This window comes from Nycticebus coucang, chromosome 16 (genome assembly GCF_027406575.1).
Source record: "Nycticebus coucang isolate mNycCou1 chromosome 16, mNycCou1.pri, whole genome shotgun sequence".
Taxonomy (NCBI): domain Eukaryota; kingdom Metazoa; phylum Chordata; class Mammalia; order Primates; family Lorisidae; genus Nycticebus; species Nycticebus coucang.
This window is the reverse complement of record NC_069795.1, coordinates 63169098-63190011: the sequence shown is the minus strand read 5'-3', so window position 1 is coordinate 63190011 and position 20914 is coordinate 63169098. Positions and strand designations below refer to the sequence as shown.

Genomic DNA, 20914 nt, shown 5'->3' with positions numbered 1-20914 from the left:
ATTTCCTAATGGATTATATGCGGGGTGAGGGAGAGAGAGATCGGATTAAGCAAGACTCCAAAATTTTTGTACAAAGTTTGAGCAAGTGAAAGAATAGAGTTGTTAATAACCAAGTTGGAAGATTAAGAACACAGCAAGCATGGGGGAAAGCAGGTTTGTGGGGAAGAGAAAGTCAGAGGGTTAGTCGTAATATATAATTTTATGTACTGTGCAGGTAAATCAAAATGCTAAGGCCATTCACACACCTCCTCCATCCCTTGCCCGACCCTGTAGATTTGGTCAGTGTTTTTACCAGACTTACTATTGAGTTAAAACATTTTGGAGGACTGCAGTTCAGTGATTCTGTTTACCCCATTTTTACTGAACCTATACTTTACCAAATATACACTGGGAGGTTCCTTTCAGGAGTAGTGATTTGAGGAATTAGTAATTACTCTGCCTCTGGTTCATATTCGTGTTAATCCTAGGGACATGGCAATTAATAAAATATTAAATTTTTATTTAAAATAAAATGTCTAAGTGTCAGGATCCCATTACTAATGCCTTAAACAAATACTATCTAAAGCTTAAATAACATTTTGCCCAAATGTAAACATTATGAACACTTGTTAGAACTTGGTAAAATTCTGCAATTAATTAAATATTGTATTGTAAACCAAATAATTACTTGGGGTGGGTGTTTAAACCTCAAAACTCCTTCAAAAATGGAAAAATGAAGGAATATTAGTAGTTGACAGAAAATCAGATTCTTGGATAAGAGAGAAATTCTTGACAACAAAGTTGTCATCTTAATTGATTTTCTTCTGTTATATTGAAGAGAGTGGAGAAAGCCTCAGAATTTGCAGTTTGGAGTGCATTTCCTGCCAGAAATTCAGACCCACCTGGAAGGTTCTGGGGCCAAATCATAGACTTGGAAACCTCTGAGCAAATAGAGGATCATGATGAAATCTATGCAGAAGGTGAGAAATGCATTTTTTTGCTGTGATATTAACAATTCTTGAAGTATAACACATGATGCATTTTAAAGTAGAGAATGGAAGCTTTTTAAATTCTTTAACTTTAATATTACAAGTAAAGCTATACTTAAGGCCCATTTTGTTTACTGAAATAAAACCATATCCAGGGGCAGTTTGGTGTAACAGCTGGTGAGTGTTTTGAGGTGTTAGTCCTGTGGCACAGATAGTGGCATGTTAATTTAATTTGGTATTATGCAGATACTTTGACCACAGTTTATGAATCAGTTTTGTTACTGATGATACTCTGAGGAACTCTACCATTTAGGGATTGAAGGGATCAGGAGGAACCAACAAAGTAGACTGAGCAGGGAGGACCACTGAGGTAGGAAGAAAATCAAAGTATGATGTCCTAAAAGCCAGCTTCCTTTTGGATTATTTATGTCTCCAGTTATTACATTTATTTCTTCATTTATTCAACATATACATACTTAATTCTTACTCTGTGTCAGGTACTAGTTTAGGCATTAGAAGTACTAGTTATGAGTAAGAGAGGCAAAGCCCTTGTTTTCATGAAGTGTGCATTGCAGTGTAGGAATAAAGAAAATTAAAACCAAATGATCAGGTGGTGATACATCCTTCAAGTTTGAAGCTGAGTGACTGAGAGTCAGTGGAGCAGTTGTGGGGGAGAGCATTCACACAGAGCGGAGGGAGGTATCTAGAATTAATGTACAGACGAGCCTGGTATGTTTAAAGAACCCAAGACTTGTGTGGCTAGACCTTATAGGTTTAGGGAAAGAATTTAGATTTTACTCTGAGTATGGTAGGATGGCATTGAGGTGTTTTAAGCAGAACTGTAATAGGTTAGTTTTTAAAAAATATGGAGAATGGATTCTAGAGAAGAAAAAGAGGGAAAGGGACAACCAGTGGGAGGTTATTGTAGTGGTCTGGATGAGCAGTAAGGGTTATTGGTCTCAAGTGGTTGTTAGTACTGGGGATAGGGGAACGAAATTGATTCTGAAATTGGCAGGACTGATCTCCTACACCCCACCTCCCATCCTGCCAAAAGGGATACATGATATATTTTACTTATTAAGGGTTCTGAGAAGTTTTACTTCCTTAAAAAGAAATGTTTGCTAATCCCATTTCCCAAGATTCCTAGACCATGAACCTTTTTTTTTTTTTTTATTGTTGGGGATTCATTGAGGGTACAATAAGCCAGGTTACACTGATTGCAATTGTTAGGTAAAGTCCCTCTTGCAATCATGTCTTGCCCCCATAAAGTGTGACACACACCAAGGCCCCACCCTCCTCCCTCCTTCCCTCTTTCTGTCCCCCCCCATAACCATAATTGTCATTAATTGTCCTCATATCAAAATTGAGTACATAGGATTCATGCTTCTCCATTCTTGTGATGCTTTACTAAGAATAATGTCTTCCACGTCCATCCAGGTTAATACAAAGGATGTAAAGTCTCCATTTTTTTTAATGGCTGAATAGTATTCCATGGTATACATATACCACAGCTTGTTAATCCATTCCTGGGTTGGTGGGCATTTAGGCTGTTTCCACATTTTGGCGATTGTAAATTGAGCTGCAATAAACAGTCTAGTAAAAGTGTCCTTAAGATAGAAGGATTTTTTTCCTTCTGGGTAGATGCCCAGTAATGGGATTGCAGGATCAAATGGGAGGTCTAGCTTGAGTGCTTTGAGGTTTCTCCATACTTCCTTCCAGAAAGGTTGTACTAGTTTGCAGTCCCACCAGCAGTGTAAAAGTGTTCCCTTCTCTCCACATCCACGCCAGCATCTGCAGTTTTGAGATTCTGTGATGTGGGCCATTCTCACTGGGGTTAGATGATATCTCAGGGTTGTTTTGATTTGCATTTCTCTAATATATAGAGATGATGAACATTTTTTCATGTGTTTGTTAGCCATTCGTCTGTTGTCTTTAGAGAAAGTTCTATTCATGTCTCTTGCCCATTGATATATGGGATTGTTGGCTTTTTTCATGTGGATTAATTTGAGTTCTCTATAGATCCTAGTTATCAAGCTTTTGTCTGATTGAAAATATGCAAATATCCTTTCCCATTGTGTAGGTTGTCTCTTTGCTTTGGTTATTGTGTCCTTAGCTGTACAGAAGCTTTTCAGTTTAATGAAGTCCCATTTGTTTATTTTTGTTGTTGTTGCAATTGCCATGGCAGTCTTCTTCATGAAGTCTTTCCCCAGGCCAATATCTTCCAGTGTTTTTCCTATGCTTTCTTGGAGGATTTTTATTGTTTCATGCCTTAAATTTAAGTCCTTTATCCATCTTGAATCAATTTTTGTGAGTGGGGAAAGGTGTGGGTCCAGTTTCAGTCTTTTACATGTAGACATCCAGTTCTCCCAACACCATTTATTGAATAGGGAGTCTTTCCCCCAAGGTATGTTCTTGTTTGGTTTATCGAAGATTAGGTGGTTGTAAAATGTTAGTTTCATTTCTTGGTTTTCAATTCGATTCCAAGTGTCTATGTCTCTGTTTTTGTGCCAGAACCGTGCTGTCTTGAGCACTATGGCTTTGTAGTACAGACTAAAATCTGGTATGCTGATGCCCCCAGCTTTATTTTTGTTACACAGAACTGCCTTAGCTATACGGGGCTTTTTCCGGTTCCATACAAAACGCAGAATCATTTTTTCCAAATCTTGAAAGTACGATGTTGGTATTTTGATAGGAATGAACCTCTTTTTATCCTGCTAAAATAGTTTTAACCTTTTAATAACCTGAGAAACTATTGATCCATATTAGGAAGTGTTGGTATATGGATAGAAAGTAATTTTCAAAGGTTTATATCATTTTTTCTTCTTTTATCAACTTTATTAGTATTCTACAAGAATTGGTGTTCTGAAGAACATACTTTGAAAAACTTTGCTTTAAAGTAGTTTGTATACATGTACTTCTCTGATCCAGTGTGAGGTGTTTCTACAGTTCAACCCTTTGAGGGAAGTTTCCTTTGGGGGGTATAAATTATTATATACATAAGTGTCTGAATTATTGTATTCGAGGGTTAATTGATAAATCTTAGCTCCCTTTCTCTACCTTCTTCTGAATGCTAACAGTGTATACTTTTTACATTTAGTTTCTATGACTCAGATTCATTTTCTTTTCTTATTTTACCCATTTTAAATGCCTCTTGGCATCATTTAATATAAATACTCTATTCCCTAAGAGCTGTGTGATAATGATATCAATGACGAAGGTAATGCTAAAATAGATGCTTTTCTTTGAAATCCCCATGCCCCCCACACAAGAGCTGTTTCATAATGATAGCAATGAAGGTAATGCTAAACTGAGCATTTTCCCCCTACTCATATAATTTACGAAAATGTTCTCAATACCATTAGGAAAGAAAATCCCAGTGGAAGTTAGTTCAGGGTTTCACAATTTGATTTTCCTTCTACCTTAATGGCCTCTCTTTCCTGGTTCCACCTTACCTCTTCAGCTCCTCAATGCTAGAGTTCCTCAAGACTCAATCTTAAGCCTCTTTTCTATCTACCTTCCTTCTTTGGTAATCTCACCACTTTTATGGCTTTAGATACCATCTGTATGCTGACAACTCTCTCATTGATTTCTTTACCTTAGATGTGTCCCCTGAAATCCAGGATATTATAACCAATGCCATACTTGACACCTCTCATTGGATGTTTCATAAACATCTCAAGCCTAACATGTCTAAAATCTTTCTCTCCAAACCTGCTGCCGCCTTGGCCTTCCCATCTAAGTAAACAGCATCTCCACCTTTGCAGTTCCTTAAGCCAAAAGCCCTAGAGATTCTTTCTCTTGCATCCCATATCTAGTCCATCAGCAGATCATGCCAGTTCTACCTCAAAACATTGTTTTCTAGAATCTAATCGTTTTTAATACCTCCACTCCAAATCTAGGTCACTATCACCTCTGTCCTGTGTTATTATCTCCCAGGTTGTCTCCCAGTTAGTGTTCCCTGCTTAAATGCTTGCCCTATAGTTCATTTTAACCTGGTGGTCAAAGTGATCCTCTTAAAATATGTTTACAACCCTCCTGTGGATTCCCTTTGCAAGCAGAGTAGAAGCCCAGGTACCTAGAATAGTGTCTAAACAAGGAGATTTCAACCATAGTACTACTGACATTTGGGGATAGAGAAATTTTATTGTGGAGAGAACTGTTCTTTGAATTGTAGGATGTTTAGCAGCATCCCTGCTTCTCCCCACTAGATGCTAGAATCACATCCTTCAGTTAGGACAAGCTAATTGTCTCCAGACATTGCTCTATGTCCACTTGTAAGGCTGCCCCCAGTTTATAACCACTGCTCTAAATCTGGTCTGCACCTGCTTCCACCTCACCTCCTACTGTCCCCGCCACACTTGCTCACTGGCTCACTGGCTCACTGATCTCCAGCCACATTGGCCTCCTCGCTGTTTCCTTAAACACTGTAGATACTTCTGGTTAAGGTCTTAGTACTTGCTTTCCCTCTACATAGACTATTCCCTCATATATCCACATGGCTTACTCCCTCGCTGCCTTCTAGTCCTTGTTCCAGTATCTTAAAACTGTAACACCCATCTCCCCATTTCCTGCATTCCTCCTTTTCCTCCTTTGTTATATATTTTCTCCCTTCCCTAGCTAAAATGTAAGCTGCATGGTTGTAGGGTTTATGTTTTCAGGTTTTTCACTGCTATGTTTCCAACATCTAGAAACGGTATTTGACACGTGATAGGTACTCAACTAATATTTATTGAAAGAGTGAACAGTGAATGAAGAAAGTCTGTGAAGTAATTGAAATATTTGAAAGATGTTTTTGTTTTGTTGATAGCTCAGGAGCTGGTCAATGACTGGTTAGACACCAAACTTAAACAAGAATTAGCAAGTGATGAAGAAGGTGATGCTGAAAACGGTGTGTCGAATGCCACTCTTATGCAAGATGCCAGTGGCTGTTTGAAATATGACAAGTTTGATGGTAAGAACTTATCTAATCATTCTAAGCTTTAACATCAATGGATATGTCTAAGACATCTTTATAATTGTTTTGAATAATAAATGATATATGTTTGATTTTTTGTGTTTTGCTTAGTTTTTATTGGCTTTAACTTGTTGTGATTTAATGTAAAGTACTTATGCTACATCTTCAGTAAATTCATGACATTTTTTAAAATTAAAATATTCTATTACAGTTGTCCCATGGTAGATGGGACAACTGTAATATCTAAGAAGGATTGGTTCTGGGATCCTCCTACGGCTACCTAAATTCCTGAATGCTTAACTCCTATACACATCGTCCCCTATACAGTAAATCATCTTTAGATTACTTATAATACCTAACACATTGTAGAGGGTATGTAAATAGTTGTTATACTATATTTTTATTTGTATTTTTCATTCTATTGTGACTCTTTTTTTTTACTTTCTTTGGAATATTTTCAATCCATGGATGGTTGAATCTGGGGACACGAAACACATGGATGGTGAGGGCTGGCTATGTTTGTAATGCTGCTTGCGGTTATAATAGCAATTGATGAGGTTTAAGAGTGCCCCTTCTCCATATATTGTTGGACTATTTACTTTAATAGAGACTACATTTAAGCATTTATATATCATTTTTATATTTACAAAATACTTCTTTTTTTAATTTCAGATTAATTAAGGGTACATAGAATTGCATTTGTCAGATAAAGTCTGAGTTGTAGTTGAGTTCTTCACCTAGGAGGTGTGCCATATACTCCTACATTGTACCTATTAGGTAGGAACTCACTGAATCCCCTCCCCACTTCTTAAATTTCATTGTGGCTTTCTCTCTTGTGGCCTTGTAGTTATTCATCTACTAGTTTCAAATTAGTGTTGAGTACATGGGACGCTTGCTTTTCCATTCTTGAGATACTTTACTAAGGTGAATGTTCTCCAAAGCCATTCAGGTAAATAGGAAAAATGTAAAGTCTCCATCTTCTTTATGGCTGAATAGTATTTATTTATTAGTTATCCCATATAAGGAAAGTTATTACTTTTCTAGGTTTCCTTTTCCAGAGGGGGTAAAAACCCACTATTGTGTTGCAGAGTTGGTGATAGACAAGTTAGATAGCTAACTTGTGAGGGTTCCTCAAATGCACTCAAGTTTCCTTTGTTTGGGGGGTATAAATTATTATATACATAAATGTCTGAATTATTGTAGTCAAGGTTTAATTGAATACAATAACCCTTGAAGTTTTTACTTCTGAGCATAGGAGTAGGCATGGTGATGACTCAAACACACTTAGTGAACCCACTTGGCATCATTCCCCTTATTTTGAGTCTACAGTATCCCCAGCTGGGGGAATCACAAAATCATGAGCTCTTAAAGTTAGAAGAATCCTTCAAGATTGCCTAGTCTGATCCACCCTTACTCAGATCATAATCCTTCTGCAATGTCCCTAACATGTGGCAATATAATCTATGCCTGAACACCTCCCAGAAAGGGGAGCCTATGCTTTGAGAGGAGCCTATTCAGCTGCTGTGACAGCTGGGTGGGGAACTTGCAACCTTAAGGAAATTTATGACCTTCCTGGTCCTTAAGTGCAGCCTTTGACCGAATCTAAATTTTACATAACAAATTATTTTTTTATAAACAGGGATGCAGTAAAGAAAGGCGATGCTTTTCTTGCCTTCTTTGGTGCTTAAAAAAGAACAATCTTGAAATCAGAAGGCCTCCAGTTTCCCACTGTACTTATAGAATTCCTTAGTTAGGGGAATCAGGATTTTGTCCTTAGTAACCTTTTACTCCTTAGTGTAACAGAAAATAATGTATTCTCTCTTTCAAGAATAGTCTTTTTTTGTTTTTTGTGGGAGTTGTAATCATATCTGACTACTCATGTATTTCAATGTTTCCAGATTAAATACACTAGTATTCCCAATAATTCTTTATAACATGGTTTCTAGATCTTATCATCCTTGTGCTGCTTTCTGGGTATTTTCTAGTTTATTAGTGTCATTTTTACAGTGGCTGTGTCAGTACTTCCTATTTGTTATGTAGAGCAAATATATAGAATATAGTGAAATGATTACTTCTTTTGATGTGGTACTAATAGAACTAGTTATATCCCATTACTTAGATTGGCTGCTATCATCTAATATCATACCAGGACTCAATCATGTTATGCTAATAGAGTTAGGGTGTTTTTAATCAAAATACTGAAAAAAATTATGTAATCATTAAAAAATACTTTTTTACCAAAATATTAATTAACATAGGATTATCTTGATATTGCAGTTTCCAGCTCCTGGGCTGTGGACTGGTAAGATCTGTGGTCTATTAGGAATCTGGCCACATAGCAGGAGGTGAGTGGGAGGTAAAAGAGTAAAGCTTCATCTGTATTTACAGCCATTCCCCATTGCTTGTGTCACTGCCTCCTGTCAGATCAGTGGCAGCATTCGATTCTCAGAGGAGTGCAAGCCCTACTATAAACTATGTATGAAAGGGATCTAGGTTACATGGTTCCTTATGAGAATCTAATGCCTGATGATCTGAGGTGGAGCTGAAGTAGTGATGTTAGCACTGGGGAGTGGCTGTAAATATCAGATGGTACTGTCTTATCTGAGGAAAAATCTCACTATTTCTGCATTATGGTGAGTTGTATAATTATTTCTTTATGTATTACGATATATTAATAATAGAAATAAAGTGCACAATAAATGTAATGTATTTAAATCATCTCAAAACTATACCCTTACTCCATCATTCTTGGAAAAATTGTCTTCCATGAAACCGGTTTCTGGTGCCAACTTTACCTCTTTCATGTTTATGTGGATGGAGCTGGAACATAATCTTCTTAGCAAAGTATCTCAAGAATGGAAGAAAAAGTATCCAATGTACTCAGCTCTACTATGAAACTAATTTATAGCTTTCATATGAAAGCTATAACCCAATTATAGCCTAAGAATATGGGGAAAGGGAGGGAAGGAGAGAAAGGAGGATGGGTGGAGGGAGGGTAATTGGTGGGACCACGCCTATGGTGCATCTTAAAAGGGTACATGTGACACTTACTAAATGTAGAATATAAATGTCTTAACACAATAACTAAGAAAATGCCAGGAAGGCTATGTTAGCCAGTTTGATGAAAATATTTCAAATTGTATATAAAACCAGTGCATGGTACCCCATGATTGCATTAATGTACACAGCTATGATTTAATAAAAAAAAAAATGTTGGGGACCACTCTTTCATTAGATACAGAAAAAACACTTGACAAAATCCAGCTTCCCTTTCTGATAAAAACTTTCAGCAGGCAAGACATGACTGCAAGAGGGACTTTACCTAACAATTGCAATCAGTGTAACCTGGCTTATTGTACCCTCAATGAATCCCCAACAATAAAAAAAAAAAAGAAAAAAAAAAACTTTCAGCAAACTGGTAATAGAAGAGAAATTCCTCAACTTGATAAAGGGCATTTATATTAAGACATATAGAAAACAAATACCAAAATGATAAACATGAAACTTATCAGGTATTACATTAAATATAAATGGCTTTAATTAAACAATCCATTCCAAAGGTGGAGATTGGCAGAATGGAGTAAAAATGCATGACCTAACCATAGTCTGTCTATAAGAGATATACTTTAGATTTAAGACACAAATATACAGTGGAACCTCCATTGATCACCTCCCTACTTTGACCACCTCCTTAAGTTGACCTCATTTTTGTAAACCAGACATGCACTGCATGTACATATCAGTACAGAGTCCTAGTTCCTTATATTGATCTCCTCCGTATTTTGACCAGTTTGTTACAGTCCCTTGGGTGGTCTACTTATGGAGAATCTACTATAGATTGAAAGTAAAAGGATGGAAACAGATACATCATACAAGCCAAAAGACTTGTATGATGGCTATAGACTTTTTAAGATAAAAATATTGTTAACTAGAGACAAAGTGCAATTTCTAAATATAAATAAATGAATCGATTAACCAAGACACATAAATATAAAAACACATACACTTGACAGAGGAGTCACAAATACATAAAGCAAAAGCTGACAAAATTGAGGAAAGAAATAAATAATCAACAATACAGTCACGTCATTTAAAAAAAGGAGGTAAGTGCTGAGAAATGCATTACCCCATGATTTCACGATTGTGCAGATGTCATAGAATGTACTTAAAAAAACTTAAGAGTGGCACAGCCTATATACACCCAGGCCATATGGTATAGCTATTACTCCTAGGCTATAAATTATACACGCACTATTGTACCGAATACTGTAGGCAATTGTAACACAATGGGAGATATTTGGGTATCTAAATATACCTAAACATAGGAAAGGTAGAGTAAAAATACAGTGTGTAAAAGATAAAAAATGATACACCTGTATCAGGGAATTACCATGAATACACTTTGCAGGACAGAAAGTGACTCTGGGTGAGTCAGTGAGTTGGATGGTGAGTGAATATCAAGGCCTAGGACATTACTGTATATACTACTGTAGACTTTATAAACACCGTATACTGAGGCTACAGTGAATTTATAAAACATTATTTTCTTTCTTCAAGAATAAACTAATCTTAGCTAACCATAGCTTTTTCATTTTATTAACTTTTTAATTTGTGTAACTGTTTGATTCTTGTAGTAACATTTAGCTTAAAACACAAACACTTGGACAACTGTACAAAAAATATTTTCTTTATATCCTTATTCTATAAGCTTTTTCTGTTTTTAAAATTTTTAAACTTTTTTATTTTTACTTTTTAATTGATTTTGTTAACGCCTATAGTTCCAGCACTCTGGGAGGCCAAGGGGGGTGGATTGCTTGAGCTCAGGAGTTTAAGACCAGCTTGAGGAAGGGCGAGACCCATCTCTTAAAAATAGCCGGGCATTGTGGCGGGCACCTATAGTCCCAGCTACTCGGGAGGCTGAGGCAAGAGGATTGCTTGAGCCCAAGAGTTTGAGGTTGCTCTGAGCTGTGACGCCACGACACTAATGGGGGCAAGAAAGTGAAACTCAAAAGAACAAACAAAATAAAAACTAAGACACAAACACACACATTAGTATAGGCCTACACAGGATCAGGTGCATCAATATCACTGTCTTCCACCTCGACATCTTGTCCACTGGAAGGTCTTCAGGGGGAATAACATGGAACTATCTTCTCTGATAATAAAGCCGTCTTCTGGAATGCCTCCTAAAGGACCTGCCTAAGACTGTTGCACAGTTCCTTTTTTTTTTTTTTTATACATAGGTAGGAATACATTCCAAAATAAGAATAAAAATATCAGTATTATGTATTATATATAACTGTATGTGCTATACTTTTATATGATTGGCCGCTCAGCAGGTTTGTTTATACCAGCATCACCACAAACTCATGAATTATGCCTTGTGCTCCAGTGTTACGATGGCTACAATATCACTAGACAATAGGAATTTTTCAGCTCCATTAGACTTTTATGTGGCTACCTTTACGTATGTTGTCCATCATTGAGTGAAATGTGGTTGACACATGACTTTAGTTGGAGACTTCAGCACCCCACTCTCAAAAATCCATAGAACTAAAAAACATCAACAAAGAAGATATTCGGTATCATTAATCATTAGGTAAATGCAAATCAAAACTACAATAAGGGAGGGGGGGATGGGTGGAGGGAGGATAATCAGCGGGACCACACCTAGGATGCATCTTACAAGGGTACATGTGAAATTTACTAAGTGTAGAATGTCAGTGTCTTAACATAATAAAGAAAATGCCATGAAGGCTATGTTAACCAGTCTGACGAAAATATTTCAAATTGTATATAAAACCAGCACATTGTATTCCATGATTGCATTGATGTACACAACTATGATTTAATAATGAAGAAATAAATAAAACTGCAATGAATTACTACTGCATATCTATTAAAATGGAATAAATTTGAAAGACTAATCATACCAACATTGGTAAGGATGTAGAGCAGAGATTTTCAACTGGAGTGCCACAGCTCACTGGTGTGCCATGAGAGGATCTTAAGTGTGCTACAAACATTTTTAAAGATCATTAATTAATTTTTTTTTTTTTGAGACAGTCTCATTATATCTCCCTTGGTAGAGTGCCGGGGCATCACAACTCACAGCAACCTCAAACTTGGGCTTAAGCAATTCTCTTGCCTCACCCTCCCAAGTAGCTGGGACTACAGGTGCCCACCACAACACCTGGCTATTTTTTTTTGTAGTTATAAATGTTGTCTAGCAGGCCCAGGCCGGGTTTGAACTCACCAGCCCCGGTGTATGTGTTCAGCGCCCTTACCACTGAGCTACAGGTTCTGAGCCTAATTAAATTATTTTTGAGAGAAGTTCAAAGCATGGTACATCTATTCTCTTTTTTACTCTTTTTTTGATCAACATAATTTAAGTGTGTCGTGCAAGTTTAACTACAGGTTCGAGTGTGCTGTGAGATAAAAAAGGTTGAAAACAATGACGTAGAGGAACTGGAAAACTTCCACACCACTGGTGAGTGTGTAAAATTATATAACCACTTTGGACAACAGTTTGACAACAAATTTAAGCATATAGTTATCATATGATCCAGCCATTCCACTCCTAGGCATTTTCCCAACAGAAAAGAAAACCTAAGTTCCATGGGTTCTGCATTTGTGGATTCAACCAACTGCATTTTGGAAATAGTCAAGAAAAAAATTGCAACTGTACTGTACTTGTACAGACTTTATTCCTATTATTCTAGAAACAATATAACAACTATTTGCATAACATGTAAATTATTAGGTATTATAAGTAATCTAGACATGATTAAGCACGGGAGAGGATATAGTAGGTTATATGCAAATACCACGTCATTTTATGTCAGGGACTCGAGCATCCTCAGATTTTGGTGTTCTTGGGAGGTCCTGAAATGAATCCCCCATAGATGCCACGACAGAGTACAAGTGTTCCTAACAGCTTTATTTGTCATAGCCAAAATCTGAAAGCAACTCAAATGTTTGCTAGCAGATGAGTGAATAAACAACTGCAGTATATTCATACAGTGGAATACTACTCAACAATGAAAAGCAATAGTAAACTGTTGATACACAACATAAACGAATCTCACAATAATTGTGCTGAAAGAAGCCAGACCAAAAGAAGAGTACATAGTGTGTGATTTAATTTATATGAAATTCTAGAAAATGCAAATTAATCTGTGCTTACCTGAAGCAGGGCAGAGAAAATGGTGTGGAGTGAGAGGAAAAGATTACAAATCAGTCTGAGGATATTTTGGGGGTTGACAGAAATCTTCATTATCTTGAGTAGGGCAATGGTTTTAGCGGCATATCCATATGTCAAAATTTATTGCAGACTTTAAATATTTGCAGTTTATTGCATGTCACTTACACCATAATAATGATTCTTTTTTAAAAAGCAGTAGAGTTCTCAAGGTTATTTAGATTAATTATTAGATTTGGCAGTGAAGGGAGTCTCGAGTGACTTGGGCAAGGGCAATTTCTGGTAAGTAGAGTTTTTATCCTCTTAGTTGAAGGTAATTGCTCAGGGATTTTACTCACCCAATTGGCATTATCAGTTACTACTCTTTGACACAGCTTTGTATTTTTACTGTACCAAGATTCTTTATATAAATATGAATATTATACTAAAATTACATTTTTAAAAAATTTCCCTTTTTTTGTTGTTGTTCTGTTTCCCCCAGATTTATGTGCCTATTTGGAGGAAGAAGAGGAAAGTACCACAGTTCAAAAATTTATGGACCATCTGCTCCATAAAGATGTGGTGGATTCTGGGATGTTGGAAGATCTTGGAAGGAAGGAAAACCAAGACAAGAAGCAGCAGAAGGATCCTCGTCTTACCATGGAGATGAGACATAAGCAGGTGGGAGGGAAAAACAAAATTAAAATGGATAACAGGAAGCAGTCTTTGTGTAACACATTTAATAAGCTTAAATAAAGACATAGGCTTTATTATGAAAAAGGGTGCCATCTGTGGTTTGGTTAGAAAGAATAAAAATAAAATATAAGAACTTCAGAAGAAAAATAATTCTCATAAACTGAGGGCAGGAAACAATTTATTTAAGAATTATTTTTTGGTTCAGAAATAACCCAAATAAGATTAATTGACTTGTGACCAAGAGTATTGAGGTAAACTTTGAATGTGGTACTTCTGGCTCCCTTGGGTAATGGTGAACACTCTGGACTGTAGACATGGCACTTCCTATTGCAAGTATGTAGATTGCTTGAATTTGGTTTTAAATGCAGACATTAGTATATTAATATTACAAGTATTCTGGTCAGTGTTATAAGGATAATTCTTTTCTAGACAACTGCAATTCATTCATTTTGTTATGATAATTTAAAAGGGAGGAAAGATCTGAATTAAATCTAGTTCATCTGTTTTGAATTAGAAAGGCATGTGGGAACTTTTCTTCTCCAAAGGGAATAGTTGGTTATTGGGAAAAAACACTGCTATCTCCACATTTTGTAAAGGAGCCTAAGAGAATCAGAATGACCAAGTCTTTGCCATATGTCCAGAACTAAGATTGAACTGGCATTAATGTCTGTACATATGTGTGCTATCTTATTTGTACACTGAGTTTCTGGTTGCTAAATTTGAAAATCACTGCTTTAAGTTATTAAATCATTCAGGTATGCCCCAACACTGGGTGTGTTGGTGGAACAGGTAGGAGTATGATCTAGTTTGGATTTATGACAAAAGGGAAGGAAAGAGATTTAAGTCCTTCCCTAGGAGTCTTATCAGAAGTCTTATCACAACTAGAGAGTAAAATTAGGGTAAAGTTAAGTGAAGCAGGAAGGAAAGAACCATTTCTTAATTCATAGAGAGCTAGAAAGCCCTCTAAAGAATTAATAGACTTGAAAACATTGAATACGCTTATTCATGTTTTGGGTTTACAAATGTGATCCAGATATATTTAAATAATGATAGAAATGAATAAAGGGTTGTGGTGTTCCTAAAGGCAATAAATTACTGTTCTGTCCTTCATAATGAAGCCTCTAGAGCCTCCAAAAGTTCTTTGTGAACTTAGAATCAAGGCAGGGCTTAAGTAAAAGCACTCATGTCTACCTTGGACAATCTTATGGGTGGGAAAATCATTACTAAATAAAAATCCAGAACTTGGGATTGGATCCATTAGATTCTCAACTTTTCCATGATGCAGATCATTCCCTGATGATTTGAGTTATCTTCATCCGACTTCATATAAAATTTTGTGTTGGCCCCAACCCAGTAAAGAAAAGAATTCCTCCTATTCTACCAATAAACGGTTGGGTTCTGAGCCAGAATATTTCAAACTGATTGTATTCAAAACTTCAAAATGTATTCTAAGGTTTTGCATATCCCTTCCTACTTGAAAGGTGGCATTTCACCCTTGTTGTATTCTCTTTAAGGTAAAAGAAAATCGCTTAAGACGTGAAAAAGAACTGGAGTGCCAAAGAATTGAGAAGGCCCTGAAAAAAGCCACCTTCTTGGAGGCTCAATGTCTGGTGCAAGAAGAGAAGAAAAGGAAGGCTCTGGAGGCCAAGAAAGAAAAAGAGGAGATTCAAAGGGAGATGGTAAAGCTGCGGAGGGAGATAATTGAGAGGAGGCGCACAGTGGAAGAAGCATGGAAAATGTAAGCCAGAGTGATAAGCAGTGTGGAGTTTTTCTGGTTAAGCAGTCCTTTTGCAAGTGCTCTAAAGTTTTTAAAATCTGCAAACATTGCAGTAACAAAAAACAAAAGAGACATTACCCACTATTCCACCATCTTCACAAATTAATTTCATTTTTCCACATTTTCTCTGGTCTTGGTCCCTTTACCTACTTAATTACAACTGTAAAGCACATGTAATTTGTCGTCCTGCTTACTGTAATTAACACATTGCCTGGAGACCTGAGGTCTGTGTATTATGCCATTGAGTTCCTGTACTATAATTCATGTAATGACTTCCTCCCCATACTGGTGAAAATTTTGGCTATTTAAAAAATAAAAATAAAAAACAAAACATTTTGGCAATTTTAGACTTTTCACCATTATAATATTATAGTGAACATCCTTAAGCACAGAGCTTTTTCATTCTTTTGAATTATATTCTCAGGATAAATTCTTAAGAGGGCAATTACTGAGTTAAATGGATAAAGGCCTTTTATGACTCTTGAAACATTGCCAAATTGCTGTCAAAGTGGATTATACTCGTTTATCTATTGCTAGCAATGGGCTAGTTTACCACACTCTTCTCAGCGTTGGGGAGTATTGTAGTTTCAATATTTTTACACTTCTAATAGGTATCCTATTGATTAGTTTACATTTATTTGGTTACATACTATTTTAAGGTTGAACGTATTTCCTATGCATGTTCAATAATTGTGCTTTGACCTATTATGAATTGTGTTTCTTATTTTCCAATAATCATACAGAAAGTTGCCATTGCCTTAATGCCACTGATAAAGAAAAAGAGTATGTGACATAAGAGGAAAATAAAAACAGTCCTCATAGGATGTAGTACTATTATCCATCCGCATGCAGAAAATCAGCTTCATAAGGAAAATAACTAATGTATTTATTGTGAGAAACAGCACTGACGCATGAACTGCAAAAGTTTTGGAACAATATGACTAAAGTGTCTGACCACTCAAACTGAAAGGGCAGAAAGACCTAGTAGATAATCCTTTCACCCTCATCAGCGTTTCCCCGTGTTCTTGATTGCTCTGATTCTACCCAATTTAAGGCAGCTCAGCAGTGGGTGTGCTTCATTTCTTCAAGTGCCAGGCTCAGGCTGCCTCCAGCTTGCTATTCCTTTCAGAAAGCAATCACCAGTGTTTTAGTGAGTTCTTTCTAAAGTCAACCTTGCTTTTCAGATTGCTCCCAAACCCTGGAAGAACTAGGCTAACCTAAAATAATTGTGAAAACAAGTAACATTTGATGATGGTAGCAGGATGCTCTGCTCACAGTGGGCCCTCAGCAGATGTTCACTGACCAGGCATTTCTTTTAAAGGTTAAAATCTTACCTATGCGAGACAGGTAATATGGTCTAATTCTTGGTGGATAAACTGATTTAAACTTTCCAAAAAACAATTTGGCAATAAACAACAAGCGCCATAAAATAGATTGTCCTGTGACCTAGGAATTTCAGTCCTAGGAAAACTGCCCTAAGAAAATGATCAGAAATCTCAACCTTTAGAGATTTATACACAAAGATAATTATTAAAATAACATTATTTATAATAACAGAAATTAATAAATTTAGAGAAATTATTAAATGATTGTACAATGAAGCAAGACTGACTTTTTTTACAATGAACAGATAGTACTTTCATCACAGATATATATCCTAATATTATTTTTAAAAATCAGATTCATGATATTAGAACTGTATTTATTTATTTATTTATTTTTATTTTTTATTTTTTGAGACAGAGTCTCACTATGTCGCCCTCAGTAGAGTGCTGTGGCATCGCAGCTCACAGCAACCTCAAACTCTTGGGCTTACACGATTCTTTTGTCTCAGCCTCCAAAGTAGCTGGAACCACAGGCGCCTGCCACAATGCCTGGCTATTTTTTGGTTGCAATTGTCACTGTTGTTTAGCAGGCCCGGGTTGGGTTCAAACCCACCAGCCTTGGTGGCTGTGGCTAGCACCATAACTACTGTGCTACAGGTGCCAAGCCAGAACTGTATTTCTTAATGTTTACAGTGACCTGCCTATAACCATCTAATGTAACATTTTATAGCACTAGTAAATTAAAAACAGTCAGTAAAAGCCCTATGGTTGTTAAGGTTTTTTAATTTATTTGTAACATATCCTAAATCTACTTTATTTTGAATTTTAAAAGTATCTCTTTCAAGATACATACTTATTGATTACAAAGGGAAAGATAATAACTTTATATTGGAGAAGCCACCTTAACCCAATGATGAAGGTTAACATTACCAGTAATAAAACATCCCATTGTATGTCTCTGTAGGTGACTTGTCTGAGTTTTCACAGTAGCTTTGTGGCCAGAGCTTATGAATTATGAATTCTGATTTTTGACTAGAATCTATGTTTACTACATCATTAATAGTATATACTTCATAGACACACACATACCTGTGTAATTAAATACACTCCACTAAGCAGGCCCTAGCTATGAGCTTATTTGAATTGGTGAGTGAAAGAGGGATGGCTTAGATGAAGAATAAATAGATAGGTGAGAAAAGGGATTACCAGAAAGATGAGAGACAAAGTAACTAAGAGATTCTGATTACTTGCCTAAAGGCCTTTTCCATATTGTCATTAAGTTCTGTTTTTTTCTCTTTTCAACTATTTTGGAATTAATCTAGATGCCATTCTTTCCTTAATAACACTTGATTCTTTTATTATTTTTCTTCGAGAAACCTTGTGAAAAGCTTTGTGGTAAAAATCTCATTCATCTCTTACTTAAAGAACGCTTAATTCTTCTCCATTCTAAAGAGAGAATTTATGTCTATGTTAGAGAATATCTAGTAGTTGTTAACTCTCAAATTTTGATCAAAGTATGTATGGCTCAGTATTAAATGCAAAAAAAAATTAAAGGATCCATAAGACTTTCTACTTTTCAAAGTACCGTATAACAATTTTATTTCATTTAATCTGTATTTTATAAAGAAATATACTAAGCCTCCCCCCCCACCACCAAAGAAAAATCACCCCTCTGCATAGTTTTAGAGCCAGACCTAAAATTCTGTGTCTTGTGGTGGAAATTTCAGCATTCATCCCACTACAGTAGGTAATAATGATTCATTTTTTAATCTGTTATGCATATGTGTATTTTTAAATTGTTACTAATAGAGAGAAGAAAAAGCAAGAAGAAATTTCTCAAAAGGATCTAGAAAAAGGCATGTTTCAAAATGCTCACATTCTCCTGGATGAGGAAAAAATGGCAAAAGAAAGAAAAAGGAAACTGAAAGAGTTATTAATCCAAACTTTCAAGGACAATCAACAGGTAGGATTTGTAATGTCTCTTTATTCAGCATCCTGTGGTATAAATAACAAGGAGCTTCATCAGAGAGGGGATGAAGTCAACACTAAGCCCAACAGAGTCTCCTCACAAATACCAAAACTGCCCACAGCACTTGTTCTGTGTTGCCCAGCTGAGCACCAATCCATTGCTCTAAGGCTGTCCTTTACTCTGATGGGATCCTGGGAAACTGGGAGGATAAATTTAGGACTTCTTCCTCAATTACCCTCCTCAGAATAGAATTTTTTTTTTCTTTTGAGGCAGAGTCTTACTATGTTGCCCTGGGTAGAGTGCTGTGGCGTCACAGTTCACAGCAACCTCAAACTCTTGGGCTTAAGCGATTCTCTTATCTCAGCCTCCCTAGTAGCTGGGACTACAGGCACCTGCCACAACGCCTAGCTATTTTTTGTTGCTGTTGCTATTGTTGTTCTAGCTGGCCCAGGCTGGGTTCAAACCCTCCAGGCTCGGTGTATGTGGCTGGTGCCATAACCACTGTGCTACAGGTGCCGAGCCTCAGAATAGCATTTAAAAACTAAGGTAGCTCTCTGACAATTTTTCAAAGCCTGGGTTCCATTTTGATATTCTAAAGGACCATTGTGTTCTGAATGGTCACATCAGAAAATGTAAGAACCAGTTACTTGCCTTCTGTAGCTATCTTAAACCAGTGATACATGTATGTCTGATCTTCTTTTTTGAATGATATACATTTTATTTTACCCTTTTTATATTTCTCTTTTTGTAAAAAATAACTGGCCAATTTTTTATAGACAAATGAATATCCCCCTCGGGCTACTTGATCATTTATTTTCAATGAAGTTGAAAATAGGAATTGTATAATAGGAATTGTATAGGAATAAAGTAGGAATTGGGGGCTTGTAACATTTCAGGTAAGAGGAATTACTTGGTGGATTTTAAAAGAGAGGTTGGATGAGAAAAGATAAATATATATATTTTTTATCCTACAATACCCACCATAGTGCCTTAAGCATTGCTGAAATTCAGTGAAAGTTAATGAAATAAGTACATGAATTAATGGATTTAATAAGAGAAAAGAACTGTTAGGAAGATATTAAGGGAGCTTGATAAACATATGGATAGACTTGTAAAGGCCCTAGAAATCAATGACAGGAACGTGAACATGATTTGAAAAACTGAGATATAAGGAAAAATAAGGTAGTCAACACCATTTTTTAAAAGAAGATAGACACATTTTATGGTAGCATTTTGGACTGGTAGGCAAGACATTGTAATTATTCAGACATTAAACAACAAAATTTGATCAGAGTTTTGGATTTAGGAAAAGAGAGAGAAATGTGGGGAGAGAAAATATTAAGAGTTGGATTTAACATTTTGAGAAAGATTAACAAAGGCTCTTAGATTCTGCATCCTTCATGAGACGGATGGAGTTAGAATATCCTCCTATAACAGTTTAGATTTCTAAGAGAAAAACAGGAAGAGAAATGAGTATTTAGTGGGCCATCTTGAGAGGGTGTAAGGGAAAAGTACCATGATGTTATCCAATGAATGAGAGACAACTATAACATGTGTTCCCTAAAAAAATAATTTTGAAATTGAATTCAATAATTTGAAATTGAAGTCCACTGTCAAATCATACGTGTTTTAGAAGAAACTGCTAGATATGAATGTTACACTCATACAGTTTTATAAAATTAGTGACCCATCTAAAATAGATTACTTGGTTTTAAAAAGACCAGTCAGTGTATTTATAAAGGGGAAATGAGAAATTGTGAATAAAGCATCTCCAATTTGCCATAGATTCTACTTGATTTGTACCTATACTTCATTATTTTTAAATTTTTATTTCTATTTTATTTTTTTTTTTTATTAAATCATAGCTGTGTACATTGATATGATCATGGGGCATTAAATTTTTATTTCAAAATAATTTTTAACATACAGAAAAGTTGCAAAAATAGCACAAAGTTCCAGAATGCCCTTCAACCAGCTTTTCCCAATGTTAACATTTTACATAAGCATAGTATAATTATGAAAACTAGGAGATTAACATTGATAAA

At 36.0% G+C, this 20914-nt stretch overlaps 1 protein-coding gene across 3 annotated transcripts in view; it reads left to right on the top strand.

Annotated features, from left to right (window-relative positions):
* The window catches only part of CCDC191 (coiled-coil domain containing 191), an 87444-nt gene that overhangs the window by 4881 nt on the left and 61649 nt on the right, over positions 1 to 20914 (top strand). For all 3 annotated transcript variants that reach the window (XM_053565589.1, XM_053565591.1, XM_053565590.1), the window contains exons 3-7: positions 818 to 959; positions 5776 to 5919; positions 13605 to 13783; positions 15313 to 15536; positions 18710 to 18863. In XM_053565589.1, the coding sequence (XP_053421564.1) occupies positions 818 to 959; positions 5776 to 5919; positions 13605 to 13783; positions 15313 to 15536; positions 18710 to 18863 (843 nt within the window). The remainder of the gene's footprint in view (positions 1 to 817; positions 960 to 5775; positions 5920 to 13604; positions 13784 to 15312; positions 15537 to 18709; positions 18864 to 20914) is intronic.